The sequence below is a fragment of the Natrix helvetica genome (assembly GCF_964273705.1).
Source record: "Natrix helvetica genome assembly, chromosome: 5".
NCBI lineage: Eukaryota > Metazoa > Chordata > Lepidosauria > Squamata > Natricidae > Natrix > Natrix helvetica.
Genome location: NC_138551.1, coordinates 79,595,442 through 79,616,645, shown reverse-complemented (window position 1 = coordinate 79,616,645; position 21,204 = coordinate 79,595,442). Strand labels below are relative to the sequence as shown.

The window sequence follows — 21,204 nt, the reverse complement described above, 5'->3', positions numbered from 1 at the left end:
CAGTGTATCTTCCTAGGCATTTATCTTTTAGGCAGGTTTACAAGTTTTCTTAAATAAATAAAGCTGATCTGAACACTGGCATAATGTTTGCTTCATTCATTGGCCTAGTCAGTAGTAAGATAATAGAAAGATTCCCATAAAATAGGATGATTCCAGTGGTGGGTTCCTACCGGTTCAGACTGGTTCGGCTGAACCGATAATGGTTTGGCAGCCTGGGTCGCTGTGACCCAGGCTTGCCATGCCCCTGACCTGGTTTTCCGGGCGCCACCGTAGGTGCCACCATCTTTTTTTTCCGTTTCTATGCATGCGCAGAACAATTTCTATTGTACTGTGCATGTGTGCTCAGTGGACACACGAACGAACCAGCAGTGGAATCGTCCACCCCTGGATGATTCCAATAGTAGTTCTATACCATACATGCCAGGGTCTCTCTCCCAAATGATGTAAGGGCATATTTACTCATCCAATGGAACTTCTCTCTGTATTCCTCATTTTTTGTCTGCCCATAATGCTGCATAATTTCCTTTACAGGAGTTAGGCATCTCCTAACTTTCCAGGGGAAACTAGAGATTGTTGAAGGATAAAGAAAGCATCCATATGAAAATCTCCCCATAAATCTAGACTGCAATTAACAGCTGATACAATGGGAGCTTATATTTTATATTGAACCTGGTTGAGTGTCATTATTGAACTGATTAATGTTCAAATTTGGTTACTACTATCATAAAAGGCATTCATTTGAGAAGGAGATCTTCCTGTTGGATTCTTCAAGAGAATGTAAAACAGGGGTGTCAAACTCAAGGCCCGCGGGCCGCATCCAGCCCGGGTCGTGGGGCGCTTAAATCTGGCTCACGGGGCCGCCCTGGAAACAGTGAAGGACCGGTCCATCGTGCCTCTACCAGCGAAAATGGAGTTTGGGAGAGCCACAGGCAGCACTCCCGAGTTCCATTTTCATTGGCAGTGGGTTGCAGGAGGCTGCGCAGCAGAAAATGGAGCTCAGGAAGGCAACAGGCAGCCCTCCCGAACTCCATTTTCATTGGCAGAAGGTTGCAGGATGCCATTGCAGCTGAAAATGGATCCCAGGAGCCTGTTTTTGCTGGCAGAATGCCCAGGCCACTACAGGCGTCCTTGACACAAATGATGACAAGCTGGCCACACTGGCGATGCCCACACTGGCCCGTCGAGGTCAAGCACAACCCTGATGTGGCCCTCAATGAAATCAAGTTTGACACCCCTGATGTAGAGAGAGAACACCAAGGATCCCACCATGTATTATCAAAATAAGCAGAGCAAAGAAGCTGTTTTGAAAAGTTGGAAATCTAATCCAGAAATATTGGTCATCACATAAAGAAAGGGAGATCTAATGATAGGGTGGCAAACTTTTTCCTGAAGCACTATTTGCATATTGAAAACAAAAGTATATAATGGTTTAAAGACAGGCATACCCGGTCTTTAATTATAATAATCTTTGTTCTGATCCTTCGCTGGAGGCAGTAAGTTAACGTTTTGTAATGAATGGATTAAATTCAAATTTGCTTTTTATCAATTATATAATCTGACCTTAATTTGTTACCAGAAAAAAAAAGTGAAAAAGATAAAGTTAGGAAGATTTATCGTTTAGGGAGCTTTCTGGAAGACCATTGGTGACTGCTTATGCATTATTGGGATTTAAAAGCTGACATAAATCTCAACCTGAATCCCCTCACTGAGGGAGCAGAAATGACTAATGCTGGGATAATTGAAAAGAAACATTTTACATCATTAGTAGAATAATCAGCCATACAAAAATCTGCATCCCATGAAAAAAGTGAAGTTAATAAGATATATAATAATGGAGTTTTCTGGAAGATTAATCTTTCTGATTGGGTGTGCCTGGTATGAAGTCAGTTGCAAGATTCTATGTTTTTCTCCAGAGCTAATTATTCCATTGTTTTATACCTGTTCCGCCATGTGGATGTTGACAGCTGTACAAGAAATTGTGAGTTCAGAAAAGCTGAACAGTTAAACATTTATGAATCCTGAATAATTTATGAATATAGTAAGTTGAGCTCTTAGAATCAATAATCATTGCAGCTATGTCAGTGTAATCCAATACATGTGTCCTCCAAATCTAGAAAGATGACATTGATGGAGATATATAGAAGTGTTGTCTAGGGAAAAGGGGCTAAAGCTTTTTTAAAGACCAGAATGTCCTGATAACAGACATCTCCCTATTTAACCCAACTATAAAAGAGGAAAGGACGTCCAACGTAATTAGACTTTCAAGATTTAGTTATTATGGCCATTCTCAATAAGCACAGTTTCAGCCTTACTATGGAGTTGATTTCCTGGTTTGGTCTACCCAGTGGGGCTGACACAAAATTAAGCACAGTGCTCCTATTGAATTGATGTCGGTTTGAAACTTGAGTGACATAATATCATCAAATCGAGTTATACAAATTTTATCAGAAGCAAGGTGATGTGATGATACTTCCTTAACCCAAAGATTGAATAGGATAGAATTCTTTATTGGCCAAGTATGATTGGACAAACAAGGAATTTGTCTTTGGTGCATATGCTCTCAGTGTACATAAAAGGACAAGATACATTCGTCAAGAATCATAAGGTACAGCAGTTAATGATAGTCATAGGGTACAAATATGAAACCAGGAAACAATTAATATCAATATAAATCGTAAGGATACAAGCAACAACATTACAGTCCTGCACTCATAAGTGGGAGGAGATGGGTGATAGGAACGACGAGAACATTAATAGTAATGCAGCCTTAGTGAAGAGTTTGACAGTGGTGAGGGAATTATTTGTTAAGTAGAATGATGGCATTCGGGAAAAAACTGTTCTTATGGCTAATTGTCTTGGTGTATAGTGCTCTATACTGTTGTTTCGAGGGCAGACTGATAGATTCATTTTCTGTTCCATGTGCAAGTGAGATGAGATGGAGGTTTTAGACTATCTTAAATATTCTGTTTCATGCTAAATATCCTTGGATAAGCATAATCCATTACCTCAGGAGGTACTGTTTAAGTGCTTCTAGGTCTTGAAATTAAACCAAGTTTCGAGGGTAGACTACTGAGGTTAGAGGCAGACTGAGAAATAAAAAAATCTCAGAAGAAGACAACAGCAGGTACTTTTAAAATTGCTGTCAGGATTGTTTACAGGGTGTAATCAAACAGTCAACCAGAAAAATGTATCAAAGCTCTGCCATGCAACATTCATTAAGATAAAATCAGTCAGAACATCCTGGCTTTTTAAGATAGTCTCTTAGGTGACTCCAAGTGCTACCAAGAAAAATCTATATACAGCACATATCCGTATCATCACCAGGAGTTGATCTTTACTCAATAACATCTGCTTTTTAAATTTTTTTTCTAAATCTACCTTTGATTAATTCAGTCAGCCTACAGCCATGATGGTGGGACACAGAGCCATATCTAAGGGCATGAAAAGTGTTGCCCTATGTCAGCCAGCTGATTTTCGGCCTTCCGGAGGGCGCGGGAAGGCTGTTTTCGCCCTCCCCAGGCTTCAGGAAAGCCTCTGGAGCCTGGGGAGGGCGAAAAACGGCCCAATAGGCCTACTGAAAGTCCAGAGGCTTCAGTGAGGCCTGCACACATGCTTGGGGGGGGGGGGAGTTAGCACATGGGGGGTTGTGAGCACATGTGCAGGGAGAGGGCATTGCATTATGGATGGCACCCGAGCAGAAAAACATTCACCATCACTGGCCTACAGCATATGATTTAAGTCTTTCTCTGATGAAATCATTTCCCAGATAACTTATTCTTCATGGACTGTCCTAACATATGTCCGGGGCCATATTCATTACCTGAGTCCATTCCATATTATAGATTTGTTTTTCAATCTTCATAGAGTGAAAGAATCAGACACTGAGGATATTGTTGTGAAGAATACAGGCTCTTACAGAAAATGGCTATTACCTAAGTGTGAACAGAATTCCATGAGGTAAAACAAAAGCAGAAATCATAACACGTGATCCGGGTACTCCTTGGGAAATAGGCAGGGCAACTGTTCGTTTTTTTTTAAAAGCACGCCTTGATTTTTGACTTCACGTTTTGAATTCCTTTTTAAAATTTTGATCTTTCTCTTAAACATTAGACTGGTTGAGTGCTGATTTACTGTAACCTCTTACTGGATTTTAACGGGAATTCTTTAGTGTTTTTTCCACTGTTTTACTCTACCGATCTGAACTATTTTTGCTTTCTCTGTATGGAAGTTGACCTGTTTGGATTTACATTTGTGTGAGATATTCATACAGAGACTTCACATTTTTTAAATATTTTTAGAAAACTCTGGTCTTAATTTTTAAATTTTTGATGGAAATTTCCTCTTTCTTTTTTATCCATCCTTCTTTATTGTGAGGAATATCTGTAGGTGGATGTTTTGTTATAGTATACATAATTTCCCTGAATTGAACTGTTTATGTCTAGTTGTGAATGTTTAGTTACAGGATTATATTAAAAATACAAACAATGGACCAACTGAAACATAAAGCCTTCTGGGGAAAATTTTTCTTTTAAAAATGTTTTTTAATTTACAAGTTCAAATTGAAAACTTTGAATTTGTAGATTAAAGTTCAATATACCCAAAGAGGATATCCAGATATAAACAACTGCAGCCAAACCAAACTCTCAGTTAAATGGATCGGAATTTAAATTGCTGCTTACAGATTTAAAGGAGAAGGACCTTTATTTGGAAGCTGCAGATTCATTGGAAAAGGCTGAAAGATAACATGGTGTCTACGGATTTGGAGTGAAAAGAATTGATGAGGAATCAATTGAACTTTTTAAAAAGGTCTTTGGGGAATGGACCTACTGTATCTAACTGGAAAACATTTTGGACTGGACTTTCTTGGGAAGATGGATGAACAAAAGAGATTTCTAATTCTGGGGAATATGAGACACGTGTTGGGAAAACTCCCAACCAAAATCTTATGGCAAAATTTTATTATTAAGAATCAAATAAAAATATTTGATCATAGATGGATCAGAGATAAAGATAGTGGTGATATATGGTAGATAAGTTGTTGTTGACCCAAAGGTTTTTTTCAAGAGGCAACTGGACTTTCTGGTTTTTCTTTGAAGACATTTCGCTTCTCATTCAAGAAGCTTCTTCAGCTTTTCTTCAGCTCAGAAAGTGCAGTTGCCTCTTGAAAAAAGCACCTTTGGGACAACCATGACATTGATGACTGAGAATCTCCATAGACAAGTTGTTCTAGACTGTCTACAAGTTAAATACAATAATTGATTGTTAACAGAGGGCTTTGAAGTTTAATTTTGCTATTAACTACCTTGGTTTTATAGGCAGATGACTTGGTTGCAAATTGGTTGCAAATAGATGTAGAAGTTTATAAATGTTGGGCCTGCTTCCCAAGGGATGGGGGAGCAAATACTGTTGTAATATATTTACCAATATTCAGATAGGAGGATATGTATGTATGTATGTATGTATGTATGTATGTATGTATGTATGTATTGTATCACAACCCCTGGTATGCCCAAATATGGGAGGGAACACACTGCTTCCCCTTTCTGTCCTTCGGCTCACTCCAGGAGACCATCCAGGCAGAAAACCATATTTTTAATGTTGCCTTTGTTATATTTGTGTTGTATAGTCTCCCTTTATTTATTTATCAGCACAAATACAACACACACACACACACACATATATATAATTGTTTTTAATGCATATGCTTTTCATTTTTTTTAAAAAAAATGTCTATTTTGGTTTTGTCTTTGTAAAATTTATTTTTCTTTTTTCTTGAAGTTTGTATTTTATCATAACTTTTTGAATAAAGTACAAATTTATTAAAAAAAAAAACCAAGTTTGTTTACCCTGAATTATAGGCCCATAGTCATAACAGCCACATGGTACCTAATCAAACGTACCTTCCAACATTGGCTAAGGGTGACCATTGCATCAGGCTAGGCTGAAAGCTCTTCTGTTTTCTGGATCATCTATTTTAATGAGACATGCAGCTGGTGCCATTGTGGATACCACCAGCTGGAGGTTATTGCCATCATCAGTTTGATATTCTATGTGTAATAAGTTCTGCTTATTAAGAGGGAATGTCTCCTGAATGTAACACCTCTTGGGGAAATACATGTGGGCCAGATGCCAGACCTTTTTGGTAATAGATCTTCCCACATTTCCTTCTGGAGATTCCAGTTTGCTGAGAACAGCATAAACAGACTATTTTGCTATATTAAATTGTGGGCACTAAACATTTAGGGATGAGATTAAAGTAAAAGTGATGAAATAAATAAGACTCAAGAATGGAAAATTACACTTTATAATTAAGGAACACGTTGAGCAGAAATGACACAGAGCATAAGATGGATTTCTACATTCTTTAAGCTATCAGAAACCCTGTCTTCTTGTTCTCAGGAATGACACTGGGAAAACCACACAATTCAGACTGTTAGACAGCACCAATTTAGGATCAAGGCTATGCTAAGGTTCCATCATTTACACCTATCTGTAATATACCAGGCCTGTCAAACTAGCAGCCCATGGGCCGGATTCATCACACATAGGCCATACCCACCCCAGCCCTGCAAAAGCAAAAAACATCGTGAGATGTCACGATTCGTGATCAAGTTTGACATCAGTGATATAGACCAGAGGTGGGTTTCTGCTGGTTTGGCCTGGATCGGGCGAACCGGTAGTGGTGGTGGCGGGAGGCTCTGCCCACACGCCCAAACACTTTTGCGCATGCACAGAAGCATCTCGCACATGTGCGAGCGAGTGCATGCACATGAGCGAACTGGTAGTAAAAAAAATGGAAACCCACCACTGATTTAGATGGCATCATAGTATACATTTTGTGAATTCTAATTAGGCATCCCTTTTTATTTATATTCATTTTAATCAAAAATTTCTCTGATATCAACTTTGCACACTCATATTCTCCAAAGCACCTGAGGGTAGAACAAGAAGCAATTAGATTACCAAGTAATCAAGGAGAAAAGCAACTTAGAACTGAGGAGAAATGTCCTGACAGTTAGAACAATTAATCAGTGGAACAACTTGCCTCCAGAAATTGTAAATGCTCCAACACTGAAGTCTGAGGTGGTGTAGGGTTTCCTGCTATGATATTTCAATTTTTTGAGAAAGATCTCTCAAATATCTCTCTAATATCTATATAATATTATAGTATTCATTTCATGAATCTGATTAGGCATGCCTTTTATTTATATTCATATTTAATTAATCAAAACTGTTCTTTAATTATTGATCATACATCTCATTTTATTCTCAAGTTCCTTTCTTGAGATTTTCTTTTACCATACTGTACAGAAATATCCAAATCTAGTCTTCATGTTAAAAAAAAAATCACAAATAAGGAAATTCAGTCAGCTCTCAACATGCGCACTTTCACAAAGATAGAAAAAGGAATTAGAAAGTTACTCAGAGATCATTTATATCCATGTATGATTAGAAAATCACCATCTAAATCACCATCCATATGAATGTATAAATATTGCACAACTAATATGACAAAGATACAATAACAGCTGTCTGCATCTAAACACAATAGCATTTATACCAATAATAGTGCACCAGATAAATCCTTATCCTTTATTCATTTTTTTTGTTCCTATTATGGGAAGCCCCCCCCCCCCCCCCCGCCTCCGAAGAATGAAATATTTTGAGGAATATTAAAAGGCAGAATATGATATTTCCCTAGATAAGAAAAACATGGAGAAACATGTTTTTTGGGGGGTCAGGAAGCACACACAATTTTAATACCCGGAAACAGAAACTGAGGAGGCCTCCTTTCAGGAATGCAGATTTGGTAATCCATTCAAGACAGGATATTTTGAAACAAAAGCAGAATGGTAGAAGAAGAAAAGCCCAGAGCAGTTCAAACTTCAACCAAACTGGGAACTCAGACAAACACCTAGGATTTGCATTTCCTCCTTTGCCTATAGACCAGATATGACCCCTACATAACCCTTACATGACCCCATAGGAATCTGACAACAGCTAATGGAATACATGTTCTTGCACAGGAACAGGAAGCTCAAATACAAAGCCCAAAGAAGATACAAAAACCCCTCACTCTCGGCTCCATTTTGTCAGCTGCCCAGAACCACAAACCCATGTGGTTGTGCTTCATCAATAAACCATCTTCCCAATCAGCCTCCATGTTTCCAGTGGAGTCCCAACTTGGAACTAAACTGGGTGGGTATTTCTTCCCACACTATATTCCAATTTCTTGTCCAAGGTGGTTCCGCTGAATGTGCATATGCTTCTCTAAATATGTAGACGTTTCTATTTTAATGTAAGAAGCCCCATTCAAGATAATTGCAATGAAAACTTCTTTTAAGACCAAACCCAAACTATAAGTTGCTTTTCTAGATCCTGTCAAAATGAAGTACATATATTAATATTATAGAGGGTGGTTTATAATTAAGTCAACCTATGAAATATGGCACATGTGAAAAAGGCGGGACTGAATCCAATACATCTAGGATTTGTTAAATAAAAGTTGCAAACACGTTTTTTTAGTCTTGATTAACAAGAAGACACAGCAAAACTTATCTTCAAATCACTTTTATAGAGCAGCAGAGAAATATTATTGTTTGATATCTAAAAGGAGAACAATGGAACAATTTAAAGGATTGTTGAGGTGAGTTTTGGTTTGCATATTGACAAGATTACACTGATTATATCTAATCCAAAATGTCTGAAAATTCAGAATAATTAGACTATCTACATTCTGACATGTTCGGTTGAAGGAAACTGACTGACAAGGTCTTATTCAAATCTTATTCTAGCAATCTCCTTTCCCCACCAACTTTTCTCATTTAAATATTTGAATCAATGTTTTCTAAATATTTACTATGACAGGTTTGATGATGAAAAGGCTCCTGTTGTCCTTCTCTCTCCTGTTATCCTAGAAAAATAATGGGAAAAGAGATAAAGATTTGCAGAATTCTTTCATCTTTAAAGAATAGAGTAGAATAGAATAAAATTCTTTATTGGCCAAGAGTGATATGCTCTCAGTGTATATAAGCTTTAAAGTGGTTGAAGGCTATTATTTTAGCTTCTTGATGAGTACATATTTTTTCACGCTAATATATATCAGAAATATATCATATTACAAATTGTTTTTGGAAAGGCTGCACATTGTCAAGCAACGGAGTGTGAGGTTTTTTGTTTGTTTTTGTGTGTGTATGTGTGGTTTCCCTGAATGTGCTCAGGTTTTGGCTCCTGGCTATGTGTAATTGTACACCTGCCAAAGAGCTTCTGAATATATAAAACTTCAGCTTGTAAAGAATAAGCTGAATTAAGTAATGACTGAATTATCAAATTTAATTAACAGATGAATTCTGCCAGGGAACTCAGCAGTGTTATAACTTTTTTTTTTTTTTTAAAAAATGATTTCCTCTCCTTGCATAGGATATATTGACTCATTTACTTTTAAATACATTATAGTTCATCCAAATACTCCCCCCCCATTTAATTGTTGCAACAGTGCTTACAATAGAATGCAATTCTTTGAACCCGGATAGGCATTTTCCAAATTGAACTGGATCTCTTCCTTAAAAAATTTAATTGTTTTCCTGTGCTCCAGGATAGGGCTATTGCTGCTTATGATTCACTTCAACGAAAATGTGAGGTCAGAAGTAGAAATCATCAGAAAAATGAATCCTGAATCCCACATTAATATTGTGAGTTGAGCTTAAAAAGTATTTTACTAATTGTGTTCAATGGGACTTTCTTCTATGTATATATGTTTTTGTGTGTATGTGTGTGTGTGTGTGTGTGTATCAAGCCTTTTCTAGAGCTTTTGTATTCAGGCTGCAGATAGCAAGAAGATCCACTAGATGGCAGACATTGACTTCCCTTTCCTCTTGTCTAGTGGTTGTCTGAATATCCCCTCTCCCCCAAATAAAGAAGCATTTGATTTTACAGGTCAATCATGATATAAAATGTTGTGTTGGGGAATCCTCCTATTTGGGGATTCAAACTTACTCATTTCTCTAATAGTGCATCCTGACTTCCTTTCAGGATTTATATCCAGCCCACAACAATCAGGAAGCATTTTGTGGTACATAAATGCAGTGGTGGATTTAAATAATTTAACAACCGGTTCTCTGCCCTTATGACCAGCTGGGTAGGTGGGGCTCCTTAGTCATGTGACCATGTGGGTGTGGCCAACTCAACGTCACTCAGGTCGGTGGGCGCTTCGCCTTAGCTGTTACAATGGAATAAGGATTAATGGAGAAGCAGTTTCTGTAAGCAGGGCAATAAAGATTAGGCTAGAAACAACACCAGAATGTTTCCTTCCTGCCTTGCTTAAGGATTAGTCCTGTAAAGTAGAAAACAAAAAACAAAATGAGATTTCTTCCAACAACCAGTTCTCCGAACTGCTTAGAATAGGTGTGAACTGGCTGAATCCCACCACTGCATGACTGGGATCAGAAATGACTATGTTGATTTATTTTCCCCTTAGCATTCTCCCCCCCCCCCAAGGCCTGTATGTACTTCTGAAAGCCTTTGTTCTCACAGTTATGCTGATACCAACTTGTTGTATGTGACAGATGCTGCTTTGACTATGTGACAATAAACCTTTGGACAATGACTTTGATATTTTAAGGTTCAGCAGTAAAGCTTTTCGTGAACTTTATATTTCTGCTTTGGAAGAAGGTGGTGGTAGATTTTTCTCTTTGCCTCCTTACAGAGTGAGATAATTCAGTTCTGGGGATATCCAGCAGAAGAACATGAAGTTCTGACAGAAGATGGCTACTACTTGACCCTGAACAGGATCCCAGGACATGCAAAGAGTAAGAAAAAAAAATATTCCCCAACCCCAATTTGTATTGATCTTCCACGATTTGGGTCAGTATGTATGTATGTGTATATACGTATATGTGTTGGGGTATACCTATAGGCAGGGGATGAGGTGGCTCAGTGACGCTGAGGTTGTCAATCAGAAAGGTCGGCAGTTCAGGGGTCCGAATCCCTAGCCCCACATAATGGAATGAGCTCCCGTTAGTTGTCCCAGTTTCTGCCAACCTAGGAACCACCTTTGGTGGGAAGGTAATAACATCCTGTGTGCCTTTGGTGTTTAGTCATGCCAGCCACATGATCACAGAGAGGTCTTAGGACAGCGCTGGCTCTTCGAATTTGAAATGAAGATGAGCATCCCCTAGAGTCAGGAAAGACTAGCGCATATGTGCGAGGGAAACCTTTACCTATACCTACAGGCATACAAAAACACCAGTGACATGCAGTCAGGTGAGGCAGGGGAGGCACAGCCTCACCACTGTCATCATGAAAAGAAAAAAAATGTAAAAGGAAAAAGGTGAGAGCTGAGGTCAGGCTGAGCTAGTTGCTGCCTCACCATGGATGACTCTGCTTAACTGTTTAAAAAAGCCTCTAAAAAGCGCCCTCTACTATGAGGCAGGAGAACTGCATGCCTCATCTAGTCTGACTTTAGGCGTTTTATGATCACTCGAGCAGAGTTAAGCAAGGGTTAAAAGCCTAAAAATTCCTGACGTAGGTGAGGCACGCAGTTCTCCTGCCTCATAGTAGAGGGTGCTTGTTTGGGCGGGGCTTCTTCAGAGGACCCAAGGCAAGAACAGAGTTGAAATCCTCTCTGAAGCAGCTGGAAAAGGTACGCGTGGGTCAGAGGGAGGTGGAGGAATTCAAACTTCATCCTCCTGGTGCGGGGTTTTGGGCAAAGTCTGGAGGGAAGGACTCTGGCTCAATTGTGCTCTCCCTGGGGTGTAGTTTGATTGCAGGCAGAGCCACGTTGCCTTTTCCAACCTGTAATCAGTGAAGCTGGGCTGGATCCTTCCAGGGCTGGGGAAAGTGTGTGTGCTCCAGTATGGCTCTTTGACTGGCTTCCTGCCTTCTCCTGTGCTCTCCTCATGCTGCTATTCCCTCCAATCCAACTTTGTGTGTGTGTGTGTGTGTGTGTTTGTTTGAGAGAGAGTGAGTGAGTGAGTGAGTGAGAGTGAGGGAAGTGGGTAGGAGAGATAGTCCAATCCAACTTCTCTCTCTCTCTCTCTGTGTGTGTGTTTGAGAGAGGGGGGGAGGGAGAGAGGGAGGAAGGAGGGGAAGGGAGAAGAAAAAGAAAAAGAAAGAAGGAAATTTCTTTCGCAAATGAGAAAAACAAATGCTGTCACTTTAAATCAGAACTGAGCATGCCTGGCTGTGGAATTCTGGGAGTTGAAGTCCACAAGTCTAAAAAAATTTGAAACCCACCACTGTGTCAGTGCCTCATCAGCCATAAACCTCACCACACGTCACTGAAAAACACACAAATAAAACCAAGCTATTATTTAAGGCTAAAACAATGCACAGAACTGATGCATCTTAAACATGTTGTTGCATTTGCTTATTTCTTAGATATACATGACTATTGGAAAGCAAATCCTCACAAATTAGTGAAGATATATTCTCTTTTGAGATGTCAACGATTTGTTTTTAGAACAGAAATCAAACTGTAAGAATGGTATACTATGTAGACTTAAGAAATACAAATACATTTTAAAGAGTTATTGTGTACAGATCAGGTGAGATCCTCTATGAAGAAGTGACATAATTTGAATTATCAAATCAAACTGATTCAAATACCTGATTGAATTTGCCTTTAACTTTAATAAGGTTTTGTCAGAGTTTTCTGCAGGAAAATCCAATCCTGAAAGCACACACAGATAACTGATTCAGCTGGATTAATTAACTTATTTATATACATTAGAATAGATGAATAAATGTACAATACCAACAGGTGGTTCTTCCAAGTAAACACAAGGCAGGAGAGTTACAGGAACACACCAGCAGTTAGTTTCATTTAAGCAGACAAGCCCAGAAATACTGCTAGTTTACTTCTCAGAGCAGCAGACTGCTTATGTTTCTGTTTCAATTCTTTGTACAGACTCAGAACTGTCCCAGTGTTTGGAAGCCATCCGGGTCTGGATGGGGGACAACAGACTTAAACTCAACCCCTCCAAGACTGAGTGGCTGTGGCTACCGATGCCCCGGTTCAACCAGTGGATGCCATCGCTGGCCATAGGGGGCGAACAACTGCCCCCCGTGGAACGGGCGCACAATTTGGGCGTCCTCCTTGATGCCCGGCTGTCGATGGATGACCATGTGACAGCCATGGCGAGGGGGGCATTCCACCAGGTTCGCCTGGTGCGCCAATTGCGCCCCCTATTGGATCGGGACGCCCTACGCACAGTCACTCATGCGCTGGTGACGTCTTGCCTGGACTACTGCAATGCTCTCTACATGGGGCTCCCCTTGAGATGCACCCGAAGACTACAGCTAGTTCAGAATGCGGCCGCACGGGCCATCATGGGAGGAACAAGATACTCCCATATAACACCACTCCTACGCGAGCTGCACTGGCTACCTGTGGTTTTTCGGGTGCGTTTCAAGGTGTTGGTTACTATCTTTAAAGCGCTCCATGGCATGGGACCTAGTTACCTGCGGGATCGCATCTCACCTCACACATCTCTACGACCTATCCGCTCTCACAGGGAGGGACTCCTCCAGGTGCCATCCGCCAAGCAGTGCCAACGGGTGGCGCCTAAGAGTAGAGCCTTCTCTGTGATGGGCCCAACCCTCTGGAATGACCTCCCCCCCAATATTAGAACTATTAACGACCTCCGCTCCTTCCGACAGAAGCTTAAGACCCACCTGTTCCAATTAGCTGGCTTAGCCGATTTATAGCTCCATCTTTCACCTCCTGGCAAACATCTTATCGTGGAATTTTTAAGGGAATTTTAATCTTATTTGTATTTTAATTAAATATGGTACAGTATATTTTCTACCTCCTCCGTCTATGTCTAAGTTTATGTATATGTATTCTATTTTGATATGTATATGGTTTTTAATAATGACTATACACCGCCCCGAGTCCTGTTTAGGAAAGGGTGCGGTTTATAAATAAAAGTTTGATTGATTGATTGATTTGTTTAAGCTCCCATTGGCTGACTTAGTTGCTATGCCTATTCACTGGCTGACCTTGTACTCATGTCTCTCCCAGTCATGAATATTTTAACAGTTTTCCAGTTAAATAATCATTTGGACAAAAGGAATAGATGCCTATGTAAAAAAAAATCATCTCGTTGGAGGTCTTTCTCTCTTACTGGGAACAAAGTTCCAGCAAAAGAGGAAAAGGACTGTTTTGATTTGTTATAATTCCATGAAACAGTCATCTCTGAACCTAACAGTTAAACATCAGCAGTTCAAATGTAGTAAATGAACAGCCCTATATTAGTAGCTATATTGTTACATATTGTAATTAATGAATGTTTTCATTTCCATAACTTCACAAGGTTCTAAATCTTCTGTACTCTTGCTTCATTGTGCGACTATGGAAGGCAGCATTTGGATAGCAAACCTTCCACATCAAAGCCTGGGTTTCATACTAGCAGATGCTGGATATGATGTGTGGCTTGTTAATATCAGAGGAACTACTTGGTCCAGGAGGCACCAAAACTTTTTACTTGATGAAGAAGAATTTTTGAATTTCAGGTATGCTCAGTTGGCATGTAACTGACTGGAATTCATTTTGCAAGATGATATTTTAATGATATATTTCTTTGCAATGCGAAGCATTCTCACTCTGTGTTGATCTAGATTACTACCTATTTAATAGGCCGATAGTTGATTTGAATGAAGTTACATTTACAACTTTATATTTGGCAAAGTCTGGCAAATTTTGCACTGTTTTCCTAGACGCCCAAGCATTTTCTCAACTTTTTTGATTGTTTGTATATCTACACAAGGATCAAATTCAACCAAATTTGCATCTTTAATAAGTAAGTTTTAAATTTGTGAAATAAAGGGATAAAATGATAAAGCTGTACACTAGGGGTCCCCAATCCCCAGTCCGTCGACCAGCACTGTTCCATGGCACCCCAGAAACTGGGCTGGGCAAACAAACTAAGCCCCACCCATGGGATGCAGGCAGCACACAATACCATCCAGTGGTGGGATTCAAATAATTTAACAAGTGCTTCTCTGCCCTGATGACTGGCTTGGTAGGTGTGGCTGGGTGGGCATATGACTGGGGGGCAGGAATGGGCAACTTGATGTCACTCTCATTGAGGGGCCCAACACCTTGCCCAGCCTCTTGTGACTGTGGGGATGCTGCAACAGTCGTAAGTGTGAAAAATGGTCATAAGTCACTTTTTCAGTGCCATTGTAACGTTGAATGGTCACTAAATGAGCTGTTGTAAGTCAAGGATTACCTATACAAAAATACAAAAAAACTTCTTTGCTTGCAAAAAGCTGCCCTAAATATCAATCATTAGATGAGAAAGCCTTATTATGATGAGAGAAAACTAAAACAAATTGGAAGGAGGATCCACTTACTAACAGTGAGCAATCATCTGCCTTGGCCACTCTGAAGCAATGCAAGAGACTCCTGTTCCAAAGGTGCTTTTTCAAGAGGCAACCAGTCTTTCTGGAAACCAAGAAAGTCCAGTTGTCTCTTGAAAAAAGCACCTTTGGGACAACCATGACCTGGATGACTGAAGAATCCCCATAGACAAGTCCTGTGCTCAGTGAACTGACAAAGTGCCCAGGAGAAGTAATCCTTAGATCCATTCACACGACTTAAAGATATCAGCTGGTCTCACTCATCTCACAAGATATCCTAAGGAAATCGTCCGGATTTAAGGAAAGATCACATGTCCCCAGAAAGGCAGTAAAAAAATCAGACAGAGTGCCAAGCTTGCATTGGAAGTACACCCCAAAAGAACACCCAAGCTTTTAAAAAAGTCAAGCCCCTAATAAAAGATATCAGCAAAAAAACAAAACAAAACCCCTTCAGAGAAGTGGCTTCAGCTTGTATGGGGGTACTGCCAAGAACCATTAACAATGTAACAATGCTTAACTGGAGAGGCAGTTTCTGAAAACACTTAAAGATAAACAGGATTAGGCTAGAAACAACACAGAGGCACACCAGAATGTCCTGCTTCCTGACAGGATTAGCCCTGGAAAGTGGGAAAAACAAAAGGCTGTTGGAAGGAGGTTTCTTCCAACAACAGGTTCTCTGAACTGCTCAGAAAGTTAACAAATGGTTCTCCCTAACCAGTGCAAGCTGGCTGTTTCCCACCACTGACCACGCGCCCTCCTGTCTGCAGAAAAACCTCTATCCATGGAGCTGGCCCCTGGTGCCCAAAAGGTTGGGAGCTGCTGATGTATACTATAGAATCATAGGCTGGGAGGGACCTTGGAGGTCTTCTAGTCCAACCACCTACTCAAGTCAGGAGTCTTATATCATCCCAGCTAAATTAAGTCCAAAAGATCATGCGCAAATACTGGAACTAATCTTTATATTTAATGCATATAATTATCTCTTAATTCACTAGATTAGTACTTTACCTTTCCAATCTGAAAATGTATTGTACCACTTAAAAAATATTGAGATGGATTGGGAAAAATTTCATTTCTGAACATTAATGTCAGGCCTGTCCCAGCTTGAGCATTTAGGAAAGAAAGACTTTCAACTCCATTTGTAGCAAAAGCCTTACTTTTATTAAAGCGATTACAGTGTAAGCAAAGCCAGATCTGAATATTCTTGTGTAAGCCGTCTGATTTTCCCTTCTCCTGGACTCTCTTCCCTTTGGCCATTTCGTTAATGTATAATGATATTCAAACTAAGTGTTTTGGTAACAGTACTTTCTCTGTATTGCATTTCGTTCTCACACCTGTGTCCTTGGATCTTTCAACCATTGGCTCTTGTCTCAGGATGGCACCTCTGGTTCCTGTCAAGCTCCCCTCCCTATTGTCCCCTTATTGCTGTCCCCGCTTTTTATGGCAGGATGCCAGAAAATTGAAGCAGTGTCATGGCAGATCTGACAATTTCTTAATTGTGCTTGACTGTAATCCAAGAAAACATACAATTATTTAACATGTCCACAATGGGCATCGTTAGAGTCAAAATTGCAAACAACATATAACAATAACAGCTATAATAATAGCAATAGAAAAAAAAAATTCAGCAAAACAACAATCAAAATATAAGGAAAAAAGCTACAGTTAAATGTAAATGTTTAAAACAAGTAACTAACCATCATTATGGAAAAATTCCATTTTAGTAGCTTTCAGTAAGTTATTGTAATTCTGTAAGGCTGGAGGACCAACTGAAAATCTTTGCCTTTTAGTCTCTGTTTCCATAACCTCACTGAAACGCAGAAAAAAACAGCATACTAATAAGAAAGAAAGGGAATAGCAACAACAGCGAATGAATCCAAGGAATCAATTAATTAACATTATGAGAAAAGGTTCCTCAGAATCTACCACTAATTATAGCTTTTGCTTCCCTCTTGCCTAACAATTAACAATGTATTACAGTGAATGTCTAAATTCAACTCCAGTTCTTCACCCGAGTTTAAACTTTTCAAACAATTCTGTTGAATTTGTTGGGCATATTTTACTCCTAAATCAAGTAAGCTGCCATCAAATTATTTTCCTGCTGGATTGTTCTGCTCACTCAGACATTCTGCTAAGAAGGAGTTTATACTTCAACTCCCTGAAGGATTAAAAATTATGCACTTTTTTTTGGTGGCCGAAGACTATGTTCCCTCTAAGCTGCGCGGGTGCGCGGCCGCGCAGGTGGCAACAAAACACAGCGCAGCAGTTTCCAACTGCCGCGCAGTGATCTTTAGCATGATGGACTTTAAGCTGCAGGCGGCTCGGAGGCTTCTGTCAGCTGGGCCGGGATATTATAGTGCTTGGACACACCCAGAGGAGGGCGGGCCTTTGGCCAACAGAAATGTGGCCGCCTAGGGTTATGATTGGGCTCCCTCCGCCGGCGCGTGGCTGATTGACAGGGAGGCCGGTCCCTCCTGGATCAAAGTTACTGAGGGGGGAAGCAGCGGCAACAGCCAACTCTCCACGGGATGTGTGGAGCATGTTTCCATCACGGTTTGTCGGCTAAGTCCCCATGGCTGGGCTCCCCGCTGTTGGCTCTGCTTCCGAGATGCGGATGTGTGGTAGGCGCTTGCTACGTGAGCAAGTGGAAACCCATGCCAGGTGTGCACATGTCTGAATCCAGCCTCTGCGTTCGGAGCATTGGGGCTCGAGGTTTTTTTCGCAGGAAGGGGGAGTTGAGCTGGTGCTCCATGGATTTTATTTGATTTTATTGCTCGAAAAGAAAAAGAAAACAGAGGCTTCTTGGTCCTCCTAGACCAGAAACTCAAAATCTGGAAAATTAGCCTTGTTTAGGAAAGTTTTGCGATGATGGAAAAAAAGTGTTTTCCAGTGAAAGTTTTTCCTACTTTTCCTTGTTTGCTTTTTTGGCCTCTATTCCTTCTCTTCTCTCCTCTTTTCTTTCTTCCTTTTTTCTTTCTTTTTTTCTTTCCTTCCTTCTTTCTTTCTTCCTTTCCTCTTTCTCTCTCTTTCTTTTTTCTGCCTCTTTTTCTTATCCTCCCTCCCTCCTCTCCCCTTTCTTTTTCTCTTTCTCCTCTTCCCTTTTCTCTCTCTCTCTCTCTCTCTCTCTCTCTCTCTCTCTCTCTCTGTGTGTGTGTGTGTGTGTGTGTGTCTCCCTTCCTTCCTTCCTCCCCCTCCCTCCTCTTCCCTCTTTGTTTGTTTCTTTATGTACCCCAATTGCTAATCTACATCAATTGGTAATTTATTCATAACTTGCTAATATCACTGCAGACTATTGGATAGTAAGAGGGAAAGTATAAAGCATATAAAGTAATTCATAGTATGGAAAATGTGGATAGAGGGAAGTTTTGATCCTTTTCCCATAGAGAGTCATCCATTGAACTTGAATGCAAGTAGTCCTCAACTTACAACAGTTCACTTAATGACAAAAGTTACATCAGCACTGAAAAAAGTGACTTACGGCTGTTCTTCACACTTATGATCACTGCAGCATCCCCATGGCCACATGATCAAAATTTGGATCTTTGGCAACTGCCTCATATTGATGATGGTTGCAGTGTCCTGGGGTCACCTTTTGCAACCTTCTGCCAAGCAAAGTCAGTAGGAAAGTCAGATTGACTTAACAACCAGGTTACTGATTTAACCTCAGTGATTCACTTAACTGTATGTAGCAAGAAAGGTTGTAAAATGGGGCAAAACTCACTTAACAAATGTCTCACTTAGCAATAGAAACTTTGGGCTCAATTAGGGTCGTAGATTGAGGACTACCTGTATAGGGAGATTTCTTTACTTAATGGATATTTACATGGTAGAATTGAGTTTCAAATAACACTGAATTCGTTGTCTTGGGTGACATCTATGAAAAAAATTCAGATGCTCAGGCATGAAAATGTGCTGCTCAAACACTATACTTTTCCGCTCACACTGAAAAAAAGTTAGAGGGAACATTGGCCGAAGAAAATGTTCCTATATTCAATCACTTCACTGCTATTCTCTCCTATGGTCCAGTTGTGCATAATTTCAGTTTCAAGAGAAGCTGATTTATATGAGGGGTGTCAAGGTACCCACAAGGTACTTAGATCTGGCCTGTGGGGCTACTCTGGAAAAAGGGAAGGATTGGCTCACGGTGCTTCTGCCAGTGAAAACAGAGCTGCATTTTCACTATCAGAGGGTTGCAGGAGGCTATGGCAGCTGCAAACAGAGCTCGGGAGCCTGTTTTTACTGGCAGAGCACTTGGGCCACCACAGGCACCCCTGACACAAGTAACTTGAGCTGGCCACGCCCGCCCTGGTCACATCCACCCCAGCCCATAGAGGTCAAACACAACCCTGGTGCGGCCCTCAATAAAATTGAGTTTGATATCACTGATTTACATAATCTTTTTCTTGAATGGAAGCACTACATTATTTTTGCATTGGATTGAATAAAATTTCTTTGAACTGGTTTACCTTTACACAGATTTGGTAATTCAGAAGTCTTCTGCATATATGCTTACTTTTTATTAAATCAGTTCCATTCATTGAAACCTTTCAATCGATTGAATGGAATGAACTGTTGAAACTAATTTGAACTTTTGATTAAGGTTGAAGCTACAATTCATATCAAATTGAATCAAACATGCCTAAATCTTAAAATGCTCTAAGTTTTATTCTAGCTATAGGTTTTGTCCTGAACTAGAATCAAATGACCCAAGGACATTTCTGTTTTTTCTCTTTTCCTGGACAAACATATACATATTTGAGGGGTGCTAATTTTGATTTTTTTTGTTAGTTAAATACACTTAGTATTAATTTAGGAAAAGGACCAATACATGGAATTAATAATTAAAAATTCTCTTCATTCTCAATTATATGTGTTTGGTTTCAGTTTTCACGAAGTTGGCATATATGACCTTTCTGCCACAATAAACTTTATTCTTCACAAAAGGGGATAGGAGGATCTCTATTTTGTCTGCCATTCACAAGGTTGCAGTGAAGGTACGTTGAGAATGAAGCTATTATACAAAGCACCATTTTGTGCATTTTTGGTGATGTCTGAAATCAGACAAGGAGGAGAGGGAGGGGGGACCTGGGCAAGCTTCTGAGCCTTTGGAAGGCTAAGATGAGGAAGCAGAATCAGAGGCAGATGCAGAACCAGGGCCACGGCCATCTGTTTGCCTCCAGATGGAGAGGCAGCTGTGTTAAGGGCCTGAGCTGAGTGAGGGGGAGGAACAGATGGGCCCCATACCAGATGCGCGTATGTGTAGAAAGGAGAGGAGAGCAATGGAAGTCAATAAGCCAGCTCTCAGGGAAAAGAAGATGTAGACACTAGCCAGCCTCTCCCTGGCTGGGAAATAAATAATAGGGGTTTGGGAGCGGCCTGGTTATTGTAAACAATTGTTTGTTTTCAAGTGTACATCAATCAGGTCAGATTCCTTTGCTAGAACTAGGTTTGTCAGGACTAATTGCTCTGTATTTGAAGTGTCAACTGAGTCTCCCTGCTGGGAAATAACAGGGAGTGAATTTGCCTCAGCCTCAGGGACTGTTTCTGCTTGGCTTAATCATTGAAGGACTTTTAATCTTGAGTTCTCATCTAATCAGAGATGGATCTTGTCTGGTTTCAGAAGCTGGAAAGACTTTCATTTGTGACTAATTACTTTTGGTTTTGTTTATCCAATATGAACTGTTCCTCCCCTGTTTTTAAAAGGGGGTTGTTTTACTGGTGAGTAAGCAGTTTCTCATTACTTGCGAAAGCTGAGTCAGAACACATGGGTGCACTCGCCTATCGCTTGAGTGGCCTAGTTCTAAAGGGACCATGGGCCACTAGTGGGCCACAGCTTGGAGG

At 40.2% G+C, this 21,204-nt stretch overlaps 1 protein-coding gene across 1 annotated transcript; it reads left to right on the top strand.

Moving 5' to 3' along the window:
* Positions 1 to 1,948: 1,948 nt before the first annotated feature.
* On the top strand, positions 1,949 to 20,314 carry LOC309392668 (putative lysosomal acid lipase/cholesteryl ester hydrolase; the record flags this gene model as incomplete). Its single annotated transcript, XM_081954096.1, has 4 exons — positions 1,949 to 1,978; positions 10,706 to 10,808; positions 14,316 to 14,514; positions 20,248 to 20,314. 4 exons carry the CDS (start codon positions 1,949 to 1,951, stop codon positions 20,312 to 20,314), a joined length of 399 nt encoding a protein of 132 aa, XP_081810222.1.
* Positions 20,315 to 21,204: the final 890 nt, after the last annotated feature.